General features: G+C 42.8%; 1 protein-coding gene across 3 annotated transcripts; it reads left to right on the top strand.

Annotated features, from left to right (window-relative positions):
- The first annotated feature begins 487 nt into the window (after positions 1-487).
- Positions 488-18,939, top strand: setd2 (SET domain containing 2, histone lysine methyltransferase). Of its 3 annotated transcripts, XM_068569309.1 has the most exons (23): positions 488-799; positions 2,131-2,252; positions 4,745-4,766; positions 4,863-8,851; positions 8,970-9,101; positions 9,482-9,610; positions 9,728-9,851; positions 9,963-10,040; positions 10,124-10,221; positions 10,396-10,528; positions 10,694-10,828; positions 10,919-11,047; positions 11,200-12,276; positions 12,395-12,443; positions 12,520-12,838; positions 12,960-13,389; positions 13,525-13,845; positions 14,149-14,274; positions 14,816-14,952; positions 15,043-15,154; positions 16,261-16,335; positions 16,464-16,565; positions 17,195-18,939. In XM_068569309.1, the coding sequence occupies exons 2-23, from the start codon at positions 2,224-2,226 to the stop codon at positions 17,354-17,356; spliced, it is 7,908 nt and encodes a 2,635-aa protein (XP_068425410.1). In that variant the 5' UTR covers positions 488-799; positions 2,131-2,223; the 3' UTR covers positions 17,357-18,939. The 3 variants fall into 3 exon arrangements, with proteins under 3 accessions (XP_068425410.1, XP_068425408.1, XP_068425409.1); XM_068569307.1 differs by having other exon boundaries at positions 12,960-13,845; XM_068569308.1 differs by lacking the exons at positions 488-799; positions 2,131-2,252 and adding an exon at positions 3,216-3,332 and having other exon boundaries at positions 12,960-13,845.
- The last annotated feature ends 150 nt before the right edge of the window (positions 18,940-19,089 follow it).

Raw genomic sequence — 19,089 nt, 5'->3', positions numbered from 1 at the left:
GCAACCTGTTGTATTCGGTCATGTTGGTCCTTGTCTCCTGCTTATGTATCACCCTGACAGGCTTTATAGTCCAACAATGTGTCAACAATTGCAATTGAACATCTACAACCTACAGATCTATTTCAAGAGAGTACGATTTTATTTAACAATACAGATAAGCTTTTCATCTTATCAGATCATGATATATGGTGTGTGGCAATAAGTACATATAGCAAAATTGAGAATTGTATCTGTGTATATTGTTTTATAGTCTAAATAGACATTGTTTTATGTCTAAATTCATACCAAGTAAAGTTGTTTCCATTTAGTTTCGACCGTCTGTCTCCATGAAGTTTGTCATAAAACAAGGCTGTGTGGTGCTTTCAGGTGTATCTGTAGAATGCTATCATATTATTCTGTTCTGGTTCGGACCCGCAGTGCGCTCCAGGTTCGCGCTCCCACATCATGTGATGTTGTTGAACACAGTCGCCACAGAGACACTGAGAGGAATACCATATATTTCAAAGAAATGTTCACAATCCTTCAAGCAGATCGTCGTTGTCAATCCGATCGTATTCCACCGGTTGGACCAAACTGAGACACTTTCTGTCGCTGGGTTTTCTCGCAGGTTTGTTGTTCTCCGCCTGACTAACTATGTGAGCTTGCTGGTTGATGAGCGGAGCTTCCAGCCGACCATCGTCTCCGACAGCACCGTGAGGGTTTGACGTCGGCACACATTGTTGCTTGATGTTTTCCAAAAGGCACGATTGTCTGTGATTTCGAAGATGGAAGAACCGTGTCACCTGAAGCACTTCGTAAAGTAAGTACCGCGTGAGATGCAGTTTGTGCTAGTTATGAGGTGAAGTGTGGGTATGGTTACACACAAGTCAGACAAAACACGACCAGCTAGCATGCTAGTGAAGCCGGTGCAGAGGCTCAAGGCTCCGCCGTATAAACTGAAACAAACACTCAAACCCGTTGTTTCTTCTTTATTCAGTTATATACGTTACGAGCTCTCCGTGAGATACGTACTAGTGTGACTCTCCCCATTCGACCACATCTCGATAGTAAACACACGTTAACAACAGCATCGTTAGCTTAGTGGCCGCTAGCTAGCTAACGTAGCTTTCGTTAGCCACCGATGCGAGTAGTTTCGTTCGTCCATAGAAACAAAATCGTTAACCTATGCTGCGCGACCGAAACAACCCACACAACGTCACGCGGATTGCATTCCCGAGCGTATACTCTTTTGTTAGTCAGCATTAACGACGTGGATAAGACAACATATTTAACGATGTCTCTGTTCACGTTAGCTGACACACGTTAGCTTAGCTTGAGCTACTTCTGATATGTTTTAGCTATATATTCTGATTCCAGCGTTACAGTCGAACATATAAGTTCGTGCCATCTCCTTTGCCAGCTTACTACTTGTATATATGTTCTGGTATGACTAGTCGGCACATTTTGAGGGAGTATTTCACTGTGTTGGTCGGTTTGCAACACATTATCCGGTCACAGGGGGCAGAAGCGTCCTTTTTTAAAGGCCATATTTAGGTTGGATGCAATCCTGCGCACAGGCCATGTTTTAGTTAGTTCCATAATTGGCCTCAAAACAGTTTGTTTGTCTTTTAAAAGGGCTCTACTTGTTCCTCGGCTTAACTCGTCATTGTAGAGACAGCCTTTGTTTTCTGAAGGCCATTAGTTTACACTTGCTTTAACGTTAACGTTACATGTCTAGTAATGGGATGCGTGTTCGGAGCTCACCCTGCATCCATGTTTTTTTGTGGTAATCTTCGACCGTGATAGTACCATTTAAGCTTTACTTTTCTCGTTACTTTGTTGTAACCAAAGCGACACGAAAAGATATTAACTAGCAGCCAACCGAGCTAAGAAAATGTGGAATCCTTGTTCCATAGAAGACATTGATATTAAACGGTGAAACTGGTAATGTTATCTCTGCCTCATTGCAACGACAGATAACAGGAGTCGCTGGGAGGGAAGCCTGAGTTTTGCAGAAGACACATTCACACCTAAACACTGTCAACCTCTATTTGACATGGCCTATATGACAAAAGTGCCTGAGAGAGCAGCTGTAAACTGTTGTGGACAAACCAGACTCAGTTCATTGCAACCCTGTCTTTCTTTTGTCAGGTGTGGCGTCACTTTGGAGGGCTCATTTCTCTGATTTGGATTATTCTTGGCCAGCAGCCTCTTCAGGCCTACTAATCCTAGACGAGTTTCTCAATGGACACTCCGCTCAAATCAGAGATCAGGTATTAGACAGCACAAAATCTGCATTACAGTGTATGTCTTGTTTTGAGTAGTGGGATATGTAATTGAAAATCATTTTAGTATCCAAATTGTATTTTGTTTTGGATGCAATCTGTGCAGATACTTCTGTCATTTATTTACTATTAAACATCTTAATATCAAGCTCATTCCAAGCCCAAGGCTTTTACATTATTCATGCATTGATAGTTATTTTACAATAACAACTACAAGACTATCCTGTGCAAAATGTCCATGGCTCTTTCTTTTAATTATTTATGTTTAATAACATGTTGTCTTTATATTCTTTTATCCATCCATTAGTGCCTGTGACAGTAGTATATCTATATATATGTAACACCTCTAAATACATTTATATAATTGATTTATATGTCTTACATTAACACAATTAGAAGGTAGAAAAGAAGACATTGTTTAGAGTTCAGGTTATTCCAGGTCCTGAGAGCAGGTATCAGTTTACATCACAATATATAAACAATGGATTCAATGCTTGCTGTTGGATGTTATGTTCAGTGCTGCTCACATGTTTATTACCTTGAAACATGAAGCTGTTCTTTATTACGGTTGAAATACAATTCTTATATTTGGTGAAAAATACACCTGCAACATCAAGTGAAATGCAAAGTTCTTGGTCTGGTAAGCCCAGTCCATTAATCATTTGACTGTAATCTGATTGTTATAGCCATTTCTATATAACAGAATGTCATAGCAGACGTGTCTCATTTTGAAGGTCACCGAGAGAAAAGGAAAAAATAAAATCCCAAAGGATTAAATGACCCAATTGTTGCTCAGCACCCGTATAGAGTCTACCCTAAGGAAAATACACACACTATAATTGGGGATGAATATGATTTTTTTAAAATATAATATTAAAATTTATGTTCATCCCATCATTTTCCCATAAACATAATTTCTTAGTGTCTAATAAACACAAACTATTTTCTGTTAGAAAACCTCATGGACCGAACAATAGGAAGATGAATGACAGACTGTCCCTTACTGTCATACAAACAACTATATGGATTTCTGAATAAAGTAGCACATAAAAAGCTTCAACATTGAAGGTATGTTTTGCAAGTGAGGCTAATACTGTGGGGGCTATCTCATTGCACATATGTTATTGAATGGTCTACATTTGCTTTTCACTGCTTGGTGGCTCGTGTTTAGGACTGTGTTCTCCCAATAAGAGACCGGTCCTGAAGGTGAATGACAATCCTGTCCATCCAGTTTTTCATCCTGTTGCATGGTTTTCCTCGGGGTGCCTTGTTTCAGACTAACTTTTTACAATAATTGAACCGGTGCACCTAACTTATTTAATTTAGTTGCGGTAATGCATTTAAGCGTTCCTTTTTTTGTCAGTTCCCACACACCTTGCTCGAAGAGGAGTGTAAGGCGCCATTTCAAACAAACACACACACATAGATACACAGAGGCTAACCTGATACATGTCAGGTGAACCTGTGCGACTAATGAAAATGGATGATTTTTGATCACTTCTGCTACACCAAAATCATGCTCCTGCTATTGATCAAGGCGATAGCTTTAGAACCGGAGTTGGTTCTTCCATTAATATTAGATTTCAGAATTAGATTTTTTTTTTTTTATAGTCCTGTCACGAGAACAAGCAGTTGAGCGCTGAGCCTCAAGTTTTGTTGGATGAAATATTAAAAACCATCAGCACCATATAATTTTTATGTATAGTTAAGCAAGAAACCCCCTATTAGTCATACTTTTTTTTTTACCATCATCTTAGTACAAGATTAAACATTCAAAATGAAAAGGCACTGGTATTCTTCTTTTTACATACATAACACAATTTACAATTATTTTTTTCAACTTACAATGGCCACTTACTTTCCCTTTTCATTGGGTAGTTCTCCGTGGGAATCCGGTATATTACTTATTTCCTGTCAAACTCCATAATTAAATTTTCACATGACAAAAAGTTTTTTCTCTTCTATCATTCCAATATTTAATGACATTTTCTCTGTTTGTTCCGACTGACTTCATATCATTGTTTTCATTTTTATTTCTTTTTAATACCAGGCAATTGGTAAAAAAGTTGTAATTGCAGCCCATGCAGTTTTATTAGATCCAATCAAATATATAGATGAATGTATGCACTGGGTCCTAATTCGAAGTATCACATACTATCAGGGAATCCCTGATAGTAATTGCACAGATTCAGCAATCACATTTCCTCACGTGCTGTCTATTTTCTTTATAGACGATGTGAAAATGAATTAACTTTAATAAACAAATTAGCGATTTTTGTTTTTAGTTTTTACTTCAGATGACTAATGATGCAACGAGTTATATCTTCAGTATACATTTTACTATGACGGTTGTTTCTTTTAGTAGTTCTTAGATATGTTGGAAGGATGAGAGTTAGGGTTGTTGTGCTGCAACTGTGTAAATTGATTTTTGTTTTTCCTCTCTCTTTTTATGTTCCCACGATGCTAATGTCTAACTAAAGAGAGGAAGGGAGTGGTGCCTCGGTAAGTTTAAACAAAATTGTTTACCCCATATGTAAACAATTTCATGATTTTCAAAAAACTCAAGCTCCAAGTATTTTTCCTTTTTTTTGTGTGTAGGTGACGGTGGAGGGCCTATCCAAGGCGGCTTTAATCAAAAGCCTGTCTCCCAGAGTCATGCTATCCAACCATCTTTTGCCTAAAGGGACCAAGATGAAGGTCAACTTAGAAGATCAGGGTCGTCAAAAAGTGTCCTTCAGCTTCGCACCAACCAAGAAGCCACTGCAGAGCCCGTTCTTCATCCCTGCCGGTCCTGACACGCCTGCTGCTGAGCCTAATGCTGCCTCGTTACAGTCAATCTCAGACAATGGAGAGCATAATATGGACAGCAAAACTGAACAAGACCAGGCACCCACGGTGCCACCAATAGTAGAGACATCTTCTCAAACACCGGTCTGCTCAGCCACCAAACCGAAAACGGATTTACCTAAAATGCATTTCAAGAAACAAATTCTAAGTGTCTCTGTGACTGAGGAGAAATCAACATCTGTTGTGCCAGAAGAACCTCTCTCTCCTCAATTGCAAGTTTTACAGAAACCAACAAGCGTAACTGAATTTCCAGTACCCCAGCCTCAAAATGTCGCCAGTTTCTGCCCATCTGAGAATTCTAACATTGAAGCCCCTGAGACCAGGGGAACCCCTTGCCTCAAAAAGCCACCTGCTTCATCAGGAAAAGATCGAGAGAGTTCCAGCAGTGCTGAGCAGGATAGTAAGGTAGAGAAAAGGAAAACCAGGTCCCAATCTGATAGTGCTCCCCCTGGCTCAGAATCTGATGGAGATTCAGGCCAGATGTCTTCTAGTCGCAAATCCGTCGACTCTAAAAGTAGAAGAAACTCTGACAGCAGAAGCAAAGAGGTCAAAAAGTCTTCCTCTGGTTCACATTTGGAGGAAAAGGAAAAAAGTTCCTCTAAGCGGTCAGAGAATCATGAAAGGTCTTCTAGTTACTCCAAATCAGACCGGGATTCCAGACACGCATCCTCACGTTCATCTCGATCAGACAAAGATCGTAGAAGGTCCAGGTCTAGATCACGTTCTAGATCAAGAGGGTCGCGAACAAGTTCATCTCACTCCAGATCAGAGAGATCCCGAGGCGATAGAGGATCCCGCTCCGAAAGGCCGTACTATCATGATTCTGATCGACGATCTCACCGGAGTTCTCCACGTAGAGAGAGGAGACGTTCTCGCTCTCGCACTGACAGAACTCGTGACAGTTCTGACTCTGAGGATGACCATAGGAAGACACGGACAAGGACAAGTGACTCCAGTAGATTGTCCACCCATTCAAGCTCATATAAAGAGTCTAAATCATCTTCGTACTCAAAATCTGAGAGAGCCTCTAAATCTGCAGATTCTCCTCGCTCGTCAGAGTTGGATAAAAGAACACAATTGTCAAAGTCTGAAAGGACTTCAAAGCGACTATCAGACTCTGATTCACAGCGCAAGTGCTCTCCTGATCTGGACTCCAGTTACCGTAAATCTAGCACCCATAACAAGTCAGAGACCAACAGCAAATCCTCTTCTTCCAGTATGCATACCCACTCTCAAACATATGAAAAACGGCAAAAAAGCTGCTCTAGTGACACTGAGGCAGATCATAAGGGAAAATCACAGGCCTCTGACAAAAACTCTGGCTTGGAAGAGAGCTGTATAAACTCACTAACGAAAACCAGCAGGCCAGACTCAACACCTTCTGGGTCTTCTCAGAAAACCAGCGGACATGATAGACAATCAAATGACATATTTCACAGTCCTGGTGAAGCACCGCCATGTACAAATGCCACAGATTTGTTTTCCCAGAGTGAAAAAGAACAAGTTGAAATTGAACATTGTAGTCGGGATTTTATGGAGATTGTCTCATGCACTGATAAGAGTTTGGAAGAATCGTCATCCAAGAGCTCAAAGGAAACTAAATCAGATCTTGAAGTTGAGACATCAACTATAACCTTAAGTGAAAGCCTAAAGCATGTAAATGCAGTCCTGGAAAACTTGACCAATGTGAAACATAGCCTCCCCTCCAATATTCAACCTCATGTGAACTCAAATGCAGCTATCTTAAATGCATTCAGTAGTAATGATAGTATAATATGCAGCCAGGACGAGAAGGTGGTTGACTGGTCGCTCGGGCCAAAATCCTTACTTGACACAGCTGGTTTACATGTCACCCACGATGTCCAGCAGAACACTAAAACAGAAATTGTTACAGTTTTGACAGTCGACACGCCGTCTGGCACAAGTACGCCGCTCATATTTGATTCACCGCCTCTTGACTCTGAAGGTCAGTTGACACATGAACAGCAAAATATGAATACTGTTAAAAAGAGCAGCAGTACTACCAAAAAGTCCAGATGGGATATTGTTGGGCAGGACACCCCGGAGAGTGATAATTCACAGAGGACACTTTGTGCAGAGAGTAAGCCTAGTGTAAAAAAAGTAATCTCTGTCAAAGAAATTGAGTTTTCTAGAGATAATACCCAACAAGACTCTGACATTAAAGATACTATTCAGCAAGAAGCTGAAACACATTCCATCCTGGTGAAGCAGGAGATTTGTAAGCAGGAAGTTGGCTCAGACGGCACATCCGTAACCGATAAATACAAAGACCAAAATTATCCTTCACAAGCCAGCACCAGCATTGACCACTGTGACTTAAAACTGAGTGTTCCTCTGCACCTCTGTAACGCATCACAGGTCGACAAAGATGCACAGATGCAGAGTTGGAATGGCAATGATCGTGAAGACAAATCCAAGGACAGCTCTCACAAGAACAAATCGAGTAAGAGAGCATTGCCTAATCAGCATGCATTAGGAGAACAGAGCGAGATCAGTGATAGTGACAACTCGGAGTATGACTCCGATTGCGGCGAGGCTATAAAGCGATTGCACTCTGTCGTGGTGGTGCCAAAGAATTCTTCCCTAACAATGGATTCGCGTGACACTGGAGCTTCCTCGTGCAGTCTAATAAGTATTTCAGAACTGCAGAATGTGAATATCAATGAAATCCCAAATCAAGGCACACAACAAATGCAGGGGAGTCTTTCCACATTCATGGAGACCAGTGCTCCATGTGTTGGTGTAAACACATTTTCTCATAGCAGCATGTTGTGTCAATCCCAGAGTAATATGATTGATAGTACCAGTCACTTAGAGGGTTCCAGCTCCGTCAGTGCACAGCCTTGCACGGCTGGTCTCGTTGGTGCCCATGGCAGTGCCACAGATCCCACCCACAGCCTCGTTAATTCCAGACAGTGTGAGCAAGGGCACAAACAGCATAATACAAGCAGCTGCGGTGAAAAGATGTACTCCCTTTACCAACATCGGGAGTTCTCCACTGCTGACAATATCAATGAGAAGAATGGATTCAACCTGGGTTGGGATTTTACGCAACCAGAGCAGCCCAGTAGTACATACCAGCAGCCTGATAGCAGTCATGGGCCACAGATACCAAACACTAAACTGACTGAAACCCCTCTTAAGGAACAGGAGCCCAGGCAGATTAATGCCACATGGAACCACCAATCCGCAAACACACAGACTAGCAGATTACCCTACCTCCATGTGCATGAACATTATCAGGATCTTGCAGGTGAAATTCATCCTGACTCTCTAACTAATGACCATGACGACTACAGTGGGGAGAAACTATCTGACCTCAGTATAAAAGCTGTTGAATGCAGTGGACCTCACGCTCCTGGGTCATCAAGCTTTGTACAAGGTCATGAAATAAGCAGCAATAGCAGGGGCTCTGCTGTGCCTGACCCCCCTAGAGAAGACAATTTCAGACCCCACAGGGGCCGGGGCCCTCCCAAGAAAAGGCGGCCAGAGATTGAGTCCGATTCAGACAATGAGGCAGAAGCTGGGCCGGCAGGCAAAAGAGAGCGTCAAAGAGACTCTGACCTCCCAAAGGAAAGTCATGTGAAAGCTGAGGTGCAGCGTACGACACTCAGTCTGCGAGACTTTCGAGATAGCAACAGATGGAAAGACTGTGCCAGGTCTAAGAAGATGCCGCCTTACTTTGACTTGATTGAGGAAAACATGTATCTGACTGAGAGGTAAGTTGTTGTCCAGCCTTGGAACAAATTATTTTCTTTGTACGAGTAACCTCATAATATAAAGAAATGCAAGCGCTTTCAGCCTTGAGCTTTGAGGTTTTTTAATGTATTTTTGCAGAAAGAAGAGCAAATCTCATCGCGATATCAAGAGAATGCAATGTGAATGCCCGCTGCTGCCCAGAGAGGAGCGTTCGAGAGGAGTTTTGGCATGCGGGGAAGACTGTTTAAACCGGCTGCTGATGATTGAGTGGTAAGTAGATTATAAGATACATCTATGATAACTTCTAGGAAAGCAAAATACAAATAACATATAATAATAAATTATAAATAGCTTATTGTGGAAAACAAGATTAGTGCAGATATATAGGAGCCATCACGTTATCAGTATTAGTGGCTGCAATAAGCTGCTTTCCAGACAAAACCTGTTCAAATACTTTTATCAGATTTCTATCCAACAAATGTTGTTGCTTTCGCAAAGTAAATTGTCCCTAATAAGGGCTTGACAAGAGTATAAATCATGCTGTTTAACATCCACATTTATTGAATTTAACAGAGTCAAGCCTGTTTGCAAATATGGCGATTTGCCGTTAGTTTTGCTATTAGTTTTGAACTATTTTCTTTTTTTTTCAGCTCTTCACGGTGCCTGAATGGAGCCTACTGCTCCAACCGCCGCTTTCAGAAGAAACAACATGCAGACTTTGAGGTTATCCTCACAGAAGACAAGGGCTGGGGTCTACGGGCAGCGAGAGAGTTGCCTTCGTAAGCCATTTAAAAATGTTATTCTTGCATGTAACATTACAATATTCACAACAATTGTCGTAATTGTGGAACTACCTACCTATTTCTTATTTTATTATATTTTTAACTGTATTTCAGAAACACCTTTGTGCTGGAATACTGCGGGGAGGTATTGGACCACAAGGAGTTCAAAACTAGGGTGAAGGAATATGCTCGCAACAAGAACATCCACTACTACTTCATGTCTCTAAAGAATAATGAGGTATTGGAGGATATTACACATTGCACTTGATGTTAATATTTAAACTGCAATCAGGCTTAATGATTCAGGTAAAGGGGTAGAAATAGCTGACGTTGCATTATGTCTCTTCAGATCATTGATGCAACACTGAAGGGTAATTGCTCTCGGTTTATGAACCATAGCTGCGAGCCCAACTGTGAGACCCAGAAGGTACAGTGACAGTAAAGCAGTACTCTTTTAAGTTAACTTACTGAAAGTGGACTTGCCTGATGATGATTTTCATCCTAATCCAGTGGACTGTCAATGGCCAGCTTCGAGTCGGGTTCTTCACCTCCAAGGCGGTCACTGCAGGAACTGAACTGACGTTTGACTACCAGTTCCAGAGATATGGGTACTGTTGCTCTGCAGTTCTTTTATTTTTCCTCCATGTCGGAAAACAGTTATATGTTACGTTGTGATACTTGAATATCTTTAGATATATTATGAAAGGGTGGTTATTTAACTTAATTAATGGCTTTGGCATGGTGAGTTCACCTTTTTTTTTTTTTTTTATCTGTTTCTACAGCAAAGAAGCACAGAAATGCTTCTGTGGAGCACCCAGCTGCCGAGGCTTCCTGGGTGGGGAGAACAGAGTCAGTGTTCGGGCAGCTGGAGGGAAGATGAAAAAAGACCGCAGTCGAAAAAATGCTCTCACCACGGTCAGTGCTTTCAGTCATATTTCAAAGTGTCTTCTCATTGGTTTACATCCAGTGCCAGTAATGTTAATGTGGTCGCAAATGTTGCAACTACACTAACATGTGGTCGCAAATGTTGCAACTACACTAACATTACCATGATGATGACATTATTTTGTCCTTCCTCAGGTTGATGAGGAGCTTGAGGCTTTATTGGAGAATGGAGAAGGCCTCTACGATGAGAAACAGGTTGTGGCTCTCTGCAGGCTAATGGTCCGAGTGGAAACCATGGAGCAGAAACTCATCTGTTTTAAGCTCATACAAGTATGACCTGATCGGTTGATGCTCGTTTTATATTGTTGGTATTAGTTATTATCATTTGCATCAAGTAATATACATGTTTGTGTTGCATAGGATACTCAAAATCCTTCATGCCTGAAGCAGTTCCTGGACCATCATGGGTTGTCTTTGCTGTGGATCTTCATGGTGGAGCTTTCTGAAGCTAAAGGCAACAGTGCTAATAACAACAAACTGCAGTTAGAGGTGACGTATGCCATTGAGTTTGCATTCAAACATTCATAATGTGGTTGTATCTCACTGAAGTAACAAGTAATTTGAAAATCCTCAAAGCCTTTATGATTATTTACACAGCCCTTTGCTGTTAGATTGTTAATAATATCTAATTCTGCTGACAGATTATGAAGACCTTGGCTGTGCTGCCTATCTCTACAAAGAACATGTTGGAAGAGAGCAGAGTCCTGAGCTTCATCCAGAGATGGGCCCAGACAAAAACTCTCCCTCACCCTGCTGAGATGGATGGCTACTCCAGTGAGAACACCTCCCGTGCTCAAACACCCCTCAACACTCCTGATGGGTCCTCCACCAAACCAGGCCCAGAATTGGATGGTGACACATCCAAACCCGCTGTGTACCGCCGCCTTAAAATCATCAGTGAAAACAGTCTGGATAGCGCTCTCTCTGATGCTAGCAAAGCATCTGATGTGAAGGAAGAGGAGGAGGACGACGATGATGAGGAAGAAGATGAATCCTCACATTCAGGACTTCCTGACGACAAACAGTTGAAGGCAGAGCCTGTTTGTGAAGCTGCAGAGCCAACAAAAGAAACGATGGAGGAGTCGGTGAAAGAGGAATGTCCGATCAAAGGGGAGAACGAGGAAGAGATGGGGATGAGTTTAAGCAGTGAACAACAACATCAAACTGAGGAGGTAAAAGAAAAAAATGAGCTAGATTTGGAGATGGAAATTGAGATGAAAATGGAACAGAGCGAAGGACATACGGGTGAACTTGAGGGGCCAAAAGAGCCTTGTGAAGAACAGGAGAATGGGGACGAGCAGACTAGTCAGCCAGTGACAGAAACGGCTAAACTAGAAGGAGACCAACCCACCGTTGACGTTCTCGAGCCAGAGAGTCGGTCCATCCAAACAGATGTGGCTGATCTTCCACCTGAGCGGCCTTTAGAGGATATGGAGTCCCAAGCAGAGACACAAGAAACTGAGAAACCTCCAGACAGTGAGGCGCAACCTGGTGAATCTACCACTAATGCAGCCCCAAGCTCTGAGACCCCGGAGGCCAGTGTGCCCTCTGAGGTTATTGCGACCCCCGTGGACCCATCAGTTATAGGAACTCCTTCTCAGGATGAGGAGGAAGGTGTCTCGGATGTGGAGAGTGAGAGGAGTCAGGAGCCTCAACTCAGCGCATTGGACATTACTGGCATGGCTGCCAGGCTTCTGGACAGCTGGAAGGATCTGAAGGTGAGCACAAACAGATTTCCTTTTTAAGGCAGATATTGTCAAACATGCATAGAAATACAATCTCTTTGTATACTATTGTTTTTGGAAGTTAAGTCAACGTTGTGCTTGCCCTATTCAGGAGGTGTACAGAATTCCAAAGAAGAGTCAGGTGGAAAAAGAAGCAAATGGTAAATTTAGTCCAATGCTAACTTTTGCCCTAGGTTTGTTTTCCATTTGATTTTGGCTTACTTTATTTTCTCACAGATCGCAGCCGAGATCGAGACGCAGCTTTGACGCCACGTACAACTTCTGGTAGCCGAGAACGTGAAAGAGAGCGGGAGAAGGAGAAGGAGAGAGAACGTGACCGAGAGCGAGATTATGACCGAGACAGGGATCGCGATTGGGACAGGGACCGGGACCGCGACCGCGACAGAGATCGCGACCGGGAACGGGAACGTGATCGAGACCGTGACCGCGATAGAGTCTCTGACAAAACTCCGCAACGCAGTACAGAGAGACGGAGGAGACGCTCAGCTTCACCACCCTCATCCTACGAGAGGAGCAGCCGACGCACTGAAGAACGGTAAGAAGTCTTGTGATTGTGGGAACATTGTGGAGAGTGTCTTTGAAGCATACTGTGATCTTGGTAATATTATAGTAAATTTTTGGCATTCATATGTCGTCTTTTTTTCTGGATTCTTAAGGTTTGACTCATCCAACAGCAGCAAGACAAGGGGCAAAGAGCGCAACAAGCTGTCCACAGAGGAGCGCAGAAAGCTGTTTGAGCAGGAGGTTGCTCAGCGGGAAGCCCAGAAACAGCAGCAGCTTCAGCAACAGCAGCAGCAGCAGCTACAGCAGCAGGAGCAGGAACAGCAACAGCAGCAGCAGCAGCAGCACCAACTACAACAACAACAGCAGCAGCAGCAGCAGCTACAACAGCAGCAGCAGCAGCAGCAGCAGCAGCAGCAGCAACAACAGCAACAGCAGCAGCAACAGCAGCAACAGCAGCTCCAGCTCCAAACTATGGCTTATGATCCTGCATTGGTCTATACCGCCAGCTCTGACTTCATTACCTACCCTCCTGGATATCCCATCCAGACCTTTGTGGATCCTACCAACCCGAATGCAGGCAAAGTACTGCTTCCTACCCCTCCGGTTGATCCCACCATGAACTATGAAGAGACACCTCCTCAGCATCTTATCTCAGACCTGGGGCTGTCCTCTCCATCCTCCACTAACCCAGCCACTCCCGTCTCTACTCTTTCTCAGCACATCACCACCACCGACCTCACCACCGGCAACTCCCAACAGTATTCCCAGCCAACTGTAGCAACTCAGGACGCAGGCGTAGCTGTCCTCTCTGTACCCGCCCAGGTGGCCCCTCCGGTACAGAGCCAGCAGAGCTACACCACTCTTTGGGATCCCACAACTCAGCAGGCAGTGACTGTGCAGACACAGCCTGCACAGCAGTACACCACAGCCCCAGCACAGGCTCAGACACAGACGGCCATCTATTACCAGGGTCAGCCATGCCAAACCATCTACAGCATCCCCGCCGCTTACCCACAAGCCAACGCTCCCGTCATACAGGTAGGCAGGTCTTTGCCTGGGGCTTATAAACTCTCGTGATTTTGATGAAAATGTTTGATGTTTAAACTTGATATGTTACTGTACCGATGTAGTGTTTTTCAGCAGCATGTTAAGCTTTAAACAGAACCAAAGTAATCAAATATGGTGTGGAAAAGAAAGGCGTCATACAGTACAACAATTGTTTAACTCTGTTGCTTTTGCGTTGCAGCAAACGTTCAATCCATCATGTGTCAAATAAATTGTTATTGAAAGGGATTTCTGGATGTCCATAGTAACTCTGCAACCTGATTTGTGTTTCTGAAGGCGTACACTGAACCCACAGCGAGCTATCTGCATGGCCAGCCTGTGTATCCTGGCCATCAGCAGGGAGTGGTGGTGCAGCAGGGTGGCACAGTCACTACCATCGTCACGTCCCAAACTGTCCAACAGGTAATTCAAACACACTTAGTGTCTAAATGGTGTTTTTACTTGAAAAGGGGCAATGAGGCAAGATGTAACACATTGACTGACCAATCTGAACTGCAAACCAAATTCATATTTGTTAAGGAAAGATACATTTATAGTCACTGTTTTGAGGGAAGTGATGCAATAGGTTTATTATTTTGCCGCTGCTTTGGTATTTTTTTTTCAACATCTGAATTATGCTAGATGTGATTCTGAAGAACCCTTTTGTCTCACTGTTGCCACAAGGTGGTAGTATACATCTAAGTTATTCAGCTTCCTTCCATGTAATGACAGTGACTTTTAGGATGTGACTAAAGATGTACAAATAAAGAGAAAGACTCGGCAGGCTATGTCTGTAAATTAGAATCTTTTTGCAATGCCATCATATATGACTTTAAACTACATTTAAACATGCAGCTGAAGTGAATCAGGTTCTTTCTCCTTGTAAAACCTTAAAGAGGTACTTCAAAGAGAAACTCCATGTATTTGCTGCTGATGCCTATTCCCCATTTCTTCTTATATCCAGGAAATGATTGTACCCAACAATGTGATAGACCTGCCTCCCCCATCGCCCCCCAAACCCAAAACCATCGTCCTACCTCCCAACTGGAAAGTGGCCCGCGATCCTGAGGGCAAGATTTACTACTACCATATTGCCTCAAGGTAGGTGTTGCTGGGAAGTGTGTTTATGCAGCTAGAACCTCCCTCCCTACAGTGTATTTCTATCAAACATTACTTTCCTCTCTGCATTAGGCAAACGCAGTGGGACCCTCCAAACTGGGATGGATGTAGTGACAACACTAGTGTGGACCATGAATCTGAGATGGACCTGGGAACTCCCACCTATGATGAGAATCCTTCCAAGGTATGCTTTTTGCAGTGATCTCACTTTTATGCTTCACTTTTTAGTTCGGTTCCCAAAAAGTGTGTGCTTGGATGCAGAACATGATTACAGTGTTTGTTCTTTCAAGTAATTGAAGATGCTGCACAAGAGATGACTTGCAGCTGTGTCTCAAAGACGAGCGGGGGGGCAGGGTGGAGGGTGGGGAGGGAGGAAATAACCTCAGGACGACACTACATTCAGTGAGTGTCATGCTCGTTGATGTCTTCCAAAATGGCTTCATCAGAATCTACATGGAGACAAAGATTTGAAAAGAGATATCACTCACTCCACCCCCTGCTCAGCTGTTTGCCACAAGTCCGTGAGGGGAGGCGTGGCTTAGCTCATCTCTTCTTCCTCTGCCTCGTTTTTTTTTTCCCGATCCTGACTTTGAGGATAAGAGAAACCATCTGGAAGACCTAACATTCATTTATTTGCGGTTTCTAGTTTTATAGTTGTAGTACGCAAGTGTCCCTTTTGTCTCTTTAAAAGAAAAAGATGTAAAAGCGTTGGGGAAAACAAAGCATAGAAAAGCTGAAATGGAGAGATCCATGTGTTTCATGCACAATTCCCACCAAGAACAGTGACAAGGTCATGGACCATTTCCCAGCAGCTTGTGTTTAGACAGTGGGTGTGTTTACGTCCAGCACTATGGCACTTGTAAAGCGTCCCAAATTTAACTGTTTCTGGATTCCTTGCCCTGTCACAATGTTTTTGTGAATCTTTGGTGCTTGCTTTTGAGCCTCACCACTTTGTTGTGGGTATAGGCGGTCAGCTGTTGCCTGCTTGCCTTTGTTGTTGAAGGCTGGGTCCTGAGAGGCAGCATCCTGGCAGGATATCCCTGCTTTGTATCAAGTAGCTGTTGAGCAGGTGCTGTTTGATGCCCCACTGACCTTGATAGCTACTGTTTCGCAGCCAGTTGTCGTGTTTGATTGAGTTGATTCACAGGTGTGGCCTCACTTCTGGTTTTAATTGTAGAGAATGACTCTGATAGGTTAAGTCCGTATAATATGATATTACTATCTTCCACAATACCAAAGAAGCTAAGTGTATTGAATCATCATATCCATCTCTATTATTATCTATCACAGTTTTCCACAAAGACGGCTGAAGCCGACACTTCCAGTGAGCTGGCTAAAAAGAGTAAAGAGACATTTCGCAAAGAGGTAAGCCTTTGTAAACAGGATGTAATATTCCAGACTTCTTCTTACCACCCATGCATTTTTTCATTTGTTTGGATATATTCTATTTTTAACTAAATGTTTTTGTCTGTGTGTGTGTGTGTGTTACTCAGATGTCCCAGTTCATAGTGCAATGTCTAAATCCTTTTCGGAAACCAGACTGCAAGCTTGGACACATCAGCAACACAGAAGATTTCAAACATCTGGCTAGAAAGGTAAAAATTAAACAATAAGTTGTTTCCACGTCTCGTTTGAACTTCCATTAATGCAGAGATGTCGTAAACCTTTCCTTAGCCTCTACGTAGTCGGAGCACACTGAAAGTATTGGTCCGCTTTTAACTTTAAAGGCTACGTTTTCAAAGTTTCCCTCAAACCAGAACTAAATAGTTGAGCTCCCACGAACCTTTTTTTCCAGCCAAATGTTTTTGTGTTGTGTCTCTGGAGGAGACTGAGGACACATTGTAAAAGTAAACTATTATCTCCTTGTCCTTTTGTTTTACTTAATCCTTTCTGAAAGCTCTTTTCAACCCGTGTTGCTTCAAAGGGCAGCGTTATTTTTTTCCATGGTTCCTGGTAGGTCCATGGATTCTTCTGTACGTAGGGAGTGCCATTCGGGACATACCACGACTCTGAGGACATGGGCACAATAAACAGAAGGAGGAGTTGGGCTCATTTAGAGATTGCATTTTATTGTCTCCAGTTGTAAAGGACAAAGTCTCTAAAAGAGAATTGACCAATAAACAGGCTCTACCACAACGTGTATACATTGCAATTATATCATTTACTGTATTCTTGTTACAAGAAACATGTCTAACTCTTTCCTCACCTCTCACCATTCCTCTAGCTAACTCACGGAGTTATGAATAAGGAGTTGAAAGCTTGCAATAATCCCGAAGACCTTGAGTGTAACGAGAACGTGAAGCACAAGACCAAGGAGTACATCAAGAAGTACATGCAGCGATTTGGCACCGTGTACAGGCCCAAGGAGGACACAGAGGTGGACTAGCCTCAGAAGCTACAGATTTTACACTTGTCCTGCTCTAACACAGGAGAAGCACAGATTTGCCTTTCCATTCACTCCTTCATGTATGTACTGGCCAGCCTGGGCCGTGAAGTCGTTTCTTACGCATATTTATGACGAAGAAGAATTGCACTGCTGCCCAAAAAGCTCTCCAGGCCCCGTGGATCACGAAGGAGCCCTGTTCCCGAGACTGACAGAGACTCGAGTGTTGCTGAACGACCTGAAAACTCCAGGTGCAGTTTTTTCAGAGGATGACTCTGCAGGGTGCTACAGAGACTTAATGTTTTCACTGACTGTTTGATTTTAAGCATTTAGTTTTTTCATTTGTGGCTCTTAAATGTTCCCAAGTTGATCACCTCAATTCCACTTTTTAAACTCATCTAGCCCTGAATGAGGATTACTCATTGGAATCAGCTTTGGTATAATATTTATCAGAGTCTCTTTGTTACTTTCCACTGTTAAAAATGGATCAATGACATAACAGTCCAGTGCTTTCCCCACTCCCATTTCATTTTTCTTGTGCTCGCTTCAACCCCCCTGACACTGACTCTATCTGGTGCTGCTTTTAACTGGGCTGTGGAGGTCCAAGCTTCCGCTCCTCAAACCCTGCCTTCTTAACCACAAGACTTTGGAGCCTCTGTTGTTTTATGAATGCACGATGTTGGCTGAGGTTTGAGTGGTATCCTTATGGAAACTTACATTTTTCATGTCTCTCCTGCGTCGTGTAATATGCCCTCCCTGGGATGAGGTTTTACTCTCAACACACTTAGGGATCAGCCAATAACCTGCAGGTTGGCAAGGTAATCTATGTCTTTTATGAATTCATGTATTATAACGGGTGCAGGGTTTCATCGCCATGTTTAATGAGCCGTTTCCAGTCCAACCCCATCTTGTTCTGCCTGGTTTCCTCTTCTTACAGGAATAATGCTGAAAGTCAAGGTTGTAGCATTGCAGTTTTAACCGTGTCCAAACACCTCGTGTGTTCTGGGTGTTTTTTTTTAATTTTTTTATCACAGTTAGTCTTAGTTGGACAACACTTTGGCTGGCCTCGCTCCACAAACTCACTCATTAATTTCCAAGATTTTTTACGGTTGTCAATGTAGTTTCATTAACATTAGCTCACCGATTTTGATTAAATTGCATTAAACAAAGTTTCAACATATGTATATGGCTTTAAATGTGAATATATTGAATAATAGTTTTGGGAATGTTTAAATAAGCAGACACTTTGTAAAATGACTATCATTTCCTGACTAAACGTGTAAATAGTGTGTAAAATGACAAGCTGTATGCAGGAGAGTAGTGTCAGGGAGCACAGGGAGCCCACCCACTCGTTCTCACCAGCTCAGCCCTCATGATGCAGTTCCCACATCAGTCTGTCAAACTTAGGACCCCACTGACCCAGCCCTCTATTTTATTTCAGTGGTGGGGGAGATTTTCAAGCGTTTGCTTTTTTTTGTTTGTTTTTGTTATTATTTTTCTATGTACAAAGTAAGTTTCACCCTACTCAACTGTAAGTATTGTGTAAGCACATTGTCATACCGAGTGTACAAACATTTTAAAAGATAATAAAACATTTTGTAAAATTATATGAGTTTCCTAACTGCAATTGAATTGGGTTCACTTGGGGGTCGGTCAGAGAGACTTGAACCGATCCGAGCAAATATGACGGCTCTCTTGATGCATGATTAACTGCTGAGTGCACGCCCAACCCCTAC

Source organism: Clinocottus analis, unplaced genomic scaffold, assembly GCF_023055335.1.
Source record: "Clinocottus analis isolate CAN_PGR_092001 unplaced genomic scaffold, fCliAna1.0.p SCAF_9, whole genome shotgun sequence".
In the NCBI taxonomy this organism is placed as follows: Eukaryota; Metazoa; Chordata; class Actinopteri; order Perciformes; family Cottidae; genus Clinocottus; species Clinocottus analis.
Note: the sequence above shows the minus strand (reverse complement) of the source record. Positions and strands in the feature narration are given on the sequence as shown.